The 8,129-nt window shown below is 34.0% G+C and overlaps 1 protein-coding gene across 1 annotated transcript; it reads left to right on the top strand.

Moving 5' to 3' along the window:
* Positions 1–5,751: 5,751 nt before the first annotated feature.
* Positions 5,752–6,714, top strand: LOC129038751 (olfactory receptor 2W1-like). Its single transcript, XM_054492143.2, is given in 1 exon segment — positions 5,752–6,714. A coding segment is annotated over 1 exon segment (963 nt).
* Positions 6,715–8,129: the final 1,415 nt, after the last annotated feature.

Genomic DNA, 8,129 nt, shown 5'->3' with positions numbered 1-8,129 from the left:
AGGCACGCGCCACCATACCCAGCTAATTTTGTATTGTTGTATTGTTAATTTTGTATTGTTAGACGGGGTTTCTCCATGTTTATCAGGCTGGTCTCGAACTCCTGACCTCAGGTGATCTGCCCGCCTCGGCTTCCCAAAGTGCTGGGATTACAGGCGTGAGCCACCGCGCCCGGCCAATGTGTCATTTTTTTAAAGAACGCTTTTGGCCGCCATATGGAGAATAGATTGAAAGGGGAATGAGTTAAAGCAGAGAAACAAGATAGTAATCCATTGGGTAATTCAGGAAAAATAGGGTGGCCCAGTTTGTTAGTCATTCTGGAAATGGAGAGAAGTCGAGCTTGGAATCGTTCAGATTTTCAAGATGAGGGCAGGCTAGTAATTAAGGATAACTCCTTAATTACTGGTTTCTGGCCAGAAATAGGTAGATGTTTATATCATTTACTACAATGAGGAAGACTGGAATGAGAACAGATTCAGTGCAATCAAGAGTTCTATTTTAGCTATGTTTAGACTCATAATTTTGTGCATGAAATCAGGCAGTTGGAACTACCTATTCGATGCTCAATGTAGAAGACTGGAAATAGACACGTGAAAGCCATCAATATGTAGATGGGATTTAAATCCTTAAAACTCTAAGATTGTATCTGGGGACACAGTATAAACAGAAAACAATTGAGCCTTTGGCAAGGGCATAGGAATCTCAGGACACTGTATTTCTAAAATTTCTACATACGCCAGCCAATACAGTTACTCTGATATGCGGCCAGTTGTGGAAGCACTGTTAATAACTTCACTTTAAATGGCTTCCGTAAGTTAAGGGCTAAAGTAAGCAAGGGAAAAAATTGTTAAATAAAAAGGAAACAGGAAAACATGTCTTGATTTATTCAAAGGGGTATGGAAAGGTCTTACATTAAAGTTTAAGGCAAGGGCATCTGCTTTACAAGCTGGGTATATCCATTTTTTGATAACAAATGAAAACCTTTTTAAAAATTAATTCAAAAATCCAAAGGATTTCTCTATAATTTCTCAAGAGTAACAAACCCATGGATTTTAATCACAGAATAAGGAGCAAGGGACTAGAAAAGTCACTGTGCAGGAATGTATTTAAACCAGAAACATGGGTGGGCATGACAATTTATATACATTTTTGTTTTTCAAATGAAAATTGAATATTTGCTAGGCTGAATTGAAATTGTGAAATTCAATTATAACTTTAAAGCAGTTTTTAAAAGAAAAAGGAGAACTGTAGAAAATTTGACTAAAGGGGAAGAGAAAAATACATAAGTGAAACTGAGATCTCTAGTCAAAGTGAACAGTTTCAAGTACTCAGATGTTTAGAATCTTGATAGACAAAAATGTACCATTACTAGATGTTATGTTTCTTTTTATCATCATTATTATAGCATTTATAAAGAATATATACACATACATATGTATATACTATGTATATAGTATATATACTTTATATATGTGTGTATTATATATAAAATCCTAAAGGAAGTGCTTATAAGGAGAGTATTTTCCAGATGTTTTTATCAAATATCAGAATAAACTTTCCCCAAATACTTTTGTAGCACACAGACACCCTGAACTGATTGAAATTGTAATAGTTAATACTTATTTGGATGCTTACTGTGTGCCAACCAGTAGTTATATTATTTACATATGTTAAACTTATTGAATCCTTATATTCGCCCTTTAAATTATGTATTATGCTATCCCCTATTATAGATAAGAAATCGGAGGCAACGAAGGTTAAGTAATTTTCCCAAGTTCACACATCTGATAACTGTAGCCACCAGGATTTCAGCCCAGAAAGTCTGGCTCTGCAATCTATCCATCTAATCATTACACTATACTATATCTCAAGTGTAAAATATATTGATTATTATCGTACAGAAGCAGATAGTTAAAATTATTTTATTGATCAGTAATGTCATCCACATTTGAACATGTATCATGAGGCAGTCAATTCGTGCTTATGTATTTTATTAAAACCAATTATTACTGATATGTAATTTTAATTTAAGGAAGCTGTTAAAACCTATGATTATAAGCCAACTCACAAAAATTTTCATAGTATATACTTACTCTAGAATTTAATGTGTAAATAGTGACCTCTGAGACAACAACAAAACTAATTGTCATAGACACTGAAGTATTTGAATCATCCCCCATGGTCACCAAAACAACTGAGCAAAAATGTAAATCTTATGATCCTGGTCTTACTGTTTAGAGCTTTGGGGATTAAACATCTCTTTCAAATACAACTGTTTTGACCATAGGTATCAGAGATAACCACTAGAGGTACCTCATTTAAATGATATCTTCTCAGAGCAAGTTTAGTTCCACAATCAATATTTGTGCTTTGAATGGTAAGATTATTCTATAGTTAAGTATAATTGTAGTGTTGGAAATCTGCATTATTTAAGAGTAAATTTTATATTATAATACATTCACAACCAAAAAAATAAGAAAATACATTTTCTTATTTCCTTGTCCTATAGTTTTCCTTCATATTAAATAACTTTTACATCTACTAAACCTGCCCTAGTGAAATATTAGGGTATGGTCTAATTCTAAGCTGGCATTTCCTATGACACTGTACTCTAGTAAAGTTAATTGGATGCAGTCCCAATGGTTTAGATAATCTTTTTGATTATCTGAGTCTTCAAGTAATACTGGGAAATTTTGTTCAATTCTGATTCTGAATTATCTGGTTGCTTTTCATAATGTTTCTCTATGGTCAAGACCTACTTGCAGGTTGATTTAAACTCAGAACAAAAAGTAAGAATTTGTGACAGGTTTTATCCTCTTACTTGAAGTCATATATTCGAGAAGGAGGAGTCCTGTTGAGAATCTCTACCCTAACACACTTTGAGAAAAGCAGAATTCACCGTGGCACTGCAGGGAAATCATGAGAAATTTACAGCTCTGGAGAAAAAAATGCTTAACCGGGATCTATTTTCCATAGTGTGGATTCTACAAAAGTCAAGAAGCAGAATGGCAAAGGAACTCTCTCTGGATCACAGTAATGTTCATCCTTAATCTCTTGGAGAAACAGTATGCCTGGATTGGTAAAACAATTTGTAGAAAGTAGAAGAAAAAGAACTTAGATCTGTATGGGCTGGTTTTATTTCAGAAGTCTGAGAATAAATATTGATCCAGCAGAAACAAAAGCGAGAAATAGAGATTAAATTGAAAATGAAGAATTCAGATACTTGTTTTTAATTGTTTTGTTTTGTTTTTTAACGGCATTTGTGAAACCTGTCAGTGAAATATTTTATTCCTGAAGGTTGTGGCACCATAAAGGACTCAGATTTTATTTATCCATTTCTAAATCTCATACTGTGCATGAAAATTTATTTGAAGATTTTTCTATGTCACTTTTTAATAGGCAGAAGGAGGATTTTTATTCTTTCCTGAGTTAATCTTTATGGACTGTAGTAATAATGAAAATAGTTAAGAAATTAACAGCATAATATTGATTTTAATTTTAAAAGAATTTTCAGGTTTTTATATAATTTTAACTGAAGCCCTATTTTATTCAGAAGTCAGGCACAATTATACACATCAACGAGTCTGTTAAAGTAAATAAGTATTAATTATTCATGCCCCTGCTCAGACATTACGGAACTTTAATGGGGTGTGACAGCTTGAAATATCTTTCAGAGAATTATTTTTCTTTCTATCCAATTTGATCAATGGCAGAACTCAGAATCAAATCATAATTTTTGAAAAGCTAATGCTAAGGAAATCACAAAATGATTTTCTCAAAACAGCTATTTCAACCACTATCTCCGGTTAGTCTCATAAATGTATCCGCTTTTGAATCATGGCCACAGTTGGAAGTAATTTCTTAATAATATTCAAAAAAACGTATTTGAAATGGCATAACAAACAAAAAAAGCACAACTTTTTGTATTACATCTATATAAAGAGAGAGAAGAAGCACTAGTTTGATATTTATCTGGGTTTTGTTCGTTTTTGAGACAGGATCTTGCTCCAGCACCCAGGGTGGAGTGCAGTGGTGCAATCATAGCTCACTGCAACCTCGAACTCCTGGGCTCGAGTGATCCTCCCGTCTTAGCCTCCTGAGTAGCTGGGACTATAGGAGCACGCCACCACACCTGGCTAATGGCTGTTATTTTTTAATCAAATGTTTTATTTTAGCTTTTTGACCACTTTATTGAAGTATGACTGACATACAAAAGCAGTACACATTTAATGCATAGAACTTGATGAGTTTGAAGGTGAGTATATACCTGTGAAACCATCAACACAGTCTATGCCATATATACATCCATCACCTCCAACAGTTTCCTCCCACCTTCTTTATTGTGTTTGTGTATGTGTGCGTGTGTGATGAGAACACTTAACATAAGATCTACCCTCCTAGCAAAATTTTAAGTATACAATATAGTATTTCTTAAATGTAGTGGGAAGTGGCTGACAAGTTTTAAGGAGATGGATGGTGTTGTAACAATGTAAAGGCATAAGACTGGATGCAAGGACTGGATGCAAGACTATTGCCAGAATCCAGAAAAGAAATCATAGTGATTTGGATTAGGGTTGTGGTGGTAGGGATTTTTTAAAGTGATAGGATAATTAGCACATATATTTGCATCCAAATTTACCAGTTTTGGTGATAAGGTGTTAAGAATGAGAGAGACAAAGCATCCAAGGGTAAACACCAGATGTCCTACGTAACAAATTACGAGATCAAAGGTGCTTAGTCACTAAGATATGAAAAAAGAAGAACAATCTTTCCTCCCTCTTTTTTAAGGTTTATTTTTAATTAACAAGCAATAATTGTATATGTTTATGGGGTGCAATATAATGTTTTAATATATGTTTATAATGTGTAATGATTAAATCAGGCTAATTAACAAACCCATCACCTAACACACTTATTTTTTGTGGTGAAAACACTTAAAATCTACTCTTAGTAATTTTGAAATAAACAATGCATTATTGTTTATTGTAGTCACCATTCCATGAGATCACTAAAACTGGTTCCTTTTTTCTAACTGAAACTTAGTACCCTTGATCAACATCTCCCCTTTTCCCATCCATCTCCTGCCCCCACTCTCTACTTCTATGAGTTCAACTTTTTTGGATTCCATATATAAATGAAATCATGCAGTATTTGTCTTTCAGCTTACTTCAGTTAGCATAATGTCCCCAGGTTCATCCTCCAGGTTACCACATCTTTTCCTCATCCTACCATTAGCCCAGTACTTAAATTTTATAGGTGAATTTACTGATCAAATAAAAGAATATGTTCATTTTATCAAGCTAACTAGCTTATAAAGAATCATAGGGTCATTTTAGAACCAGCATCTATTTCAAACTTTCAAATCTACACGTGAGATAATTCAGACCTCAAGCTTAAAAGTGAACTCCCCATGGTCACCTGGATTTTTTTATTTAAATCTAATATTAAACTCATTGCCATAAAAGAATCTATGACAAATAGCAGATTTCTTGGTTGTAATTTTTACTTTTATCCATTAAATTTTTTCAATCAGTAACATAAATTATCTCTTTGTTTAGTTCTATATTTTATCAAATTATTTAGATAGTTCATGTTGACAAATTGTTTCTTCCTCTTTTCCTTTTCTTCTTCCTCTCCCTCCTCCTTCTCCTCCTCTACCTCTTCTTCCTTCTTCTTCCTTCTCCTTACCCTCGTATCATCATCTACCTCCTGCTCCTCCTTTTCTCACTCTAGGATTTAGACATTGAAGGACTATGGACCAAAGCAATTATAGTTCTTTACATGGTTTTATTCTGCTTGGCTTCTCTGACCATTCAAAAATGGAGATGATCCTGTCAGGAGTTGTCACCATCTTCTACTTAATTACATTGGTGGGTAACACAGACATCATTCTTGCATCTCTCCTGGATTCCCAGCTAGATACACCAATGTACTTTTTCCTCAGAAATTTATCTTTCCTAGATCTATGTTTCACAACCAGCATCATCCCTCAGATGCTGGTCAACTTGTGGGCACCTGATAAGACCTTCAGCTATGTGGGTTGTATCATCCAACTCTATGTTTACATGTGGTTGGGCTCAGTTGAGTGCTTTCTCCTGGCTGTTATGTCCTATGATCGTTTTACAGCTATATGTAAGCCCTTGCATTATTTTGTAATCATGAACCCACATCTATGTCTAAAGATGATTATCATGATCTGGAGTATTCGTTTGGCCAATTCTGTAGTATTATGTACACTCACTCTGAATTTGCCCACATGTGGAAACAACCTTCTGGATCATTTCTTGTGTGAGTTGCCAGCTCTAGTCAAGATAACTTGTGTAGACACCACAACAGTTGAAATGTCTGTTTTCGCTTTAGGCATTATAATTGTCCTCACACCTCTCATCCTTATTCTTATATCCTATGGCTACATTGCCAAAGCTGTGCTGAGAATGAAATCAAAAGCAGGCCAGTGAAAAGCAATGAATACCTGTGGATCTCTTCTTACTGTAGTGTCTATATTCTATGGAACTATTATCTACATGTACCTGCAGCCAGGTAACAGGGCTTCCAAAGACCAGGACAAGTTCCTCACTCTCTTTTACACCGTCATCACTCCAAGTCTCAACCCGCTCATTTACACCTTAAGCAATAAGGACATGAAGGATGCCCTGAAGAAACTGATGAGATTTCACCACAAATCTACAAAAATAAAGAGGAATTGCAAGTCATAGAAAAAGACTAGAGTGAATAAGGCAATTAAATATGTTTTCTAATTTTCTTTAATTTTTACAAAGGCAAGTAATTCCTAGGTCATGGAGATCAATACATATAATTAATATATACAAACATTTTGTAGATACAAACAAAATTACAACCACTCTACTTAGCTCCTTTATGTCCCTGATCATTGGTATATCATCAGAGAAAACAGATCATTAGAAATTTTATTTTTGCTTGAAATATAACACAAATGGGATGTAAACATAAATTTGAATGCATTTAATTTATTCTAAAACCCCATAGAAACTGTTTTGGTTATCTAGTTTTGTATTTTCAATGTTAATCCTTGCCTCTTCCAAAGTATAGACTTGAGTAAATGGTTTCATATACATTATGGTGTGTATATGAAATAATACACAAACAATGTTCATTCTATTGGAGCTTGAGAAAAAATATACATATACATAATAATGATTTTGTACACCCAATCTTTTGTAATGCCACCCAAATATTTATTTGCGTTTGATGCAAACAGTGCAGTTTATAAGACAGTAATTGTCATAAGCCCCATTTAAAACAATTCACTCTTTTTTCAATGAAATTTCAAATCGGTATCTTGAGTAAACGGTCTTTGCTATTTAAGTCTATTACTACTGTATCGTAATATAAAGAAGCCACAAATTAAAGGGTTTTAAAGGTAATGACACAGTCTTATCAATTTCTCTTTCATTCATAAAATGTTTATTCCATGATTGTCTCAACTTAATGGAAAGATAATATGACTAGTTTGAAACCAGTTAGGCTTTTGACATACATCTGTGGAACTGGGGAGTTTACGTGAATTTTTAGAAATGTGGTAATGTTTATATGTAGTGGAAATTCATAACAGAATAAATCTTTTTATTTCTATTTATCATAATATAATATTTAGCTTTTATGGGACAATGTGATTACTTTTTAATTAAACTTTTATTTTTGCCATTATCTGATACCTTTCTCTAAAAGTGCTCATTATTTAATAATAATAGTCAATCTAGACAGATCTAGAAAGATACACTGCTAGAATCTAAAAACACATATTTTCTCTTCCATCATGTCATCTTTAATGATGAGCAGCTGAGCACCAGCATTTTGAGTTGTCCCTTTCTTTGGTGTACCACTGGTTTTCACAACGTGGATGATACATTACAGTAAGATCAGTAGAGATGGTAATTATGCCTTTCTTTTGTGAAGGAGGAGAAGGGATCTTTGAAAGTGAAGGCTGTAAAGAGAACCTGTCTAACTCCTCAACCTGGCATTTCCTCAAGAAAATGTTAGGGAAGAAAACAAAAGAACAAGGAGGATCTGGAAGTTATTTCCTTAAAACTAACTTTATAACCCTACAAAAGTCTCTGCATCCCAGAGTGTGTCCCCCCATTGAAGCCCA

Source organism: Pongo pygmaeus, chromosome 5 (assembly GCF_028885625.2).
Source record: "Pongo pygmaeus isolate AG05252 chromosome 5, NHGRI_mPonPyg2-v2.0_pri, whole genome shotgun sequence".
Lineage (NCBI taxonomy): Eukaryota > Metazoa > Chordata > Mammalia > Primates > Hominidae > Pongo > Pongo pygmaeus.
Note: the sequence above shows the minus strand (reverse complement) of the source record. Positions and strands in the feature narration are given on the sequence as shown.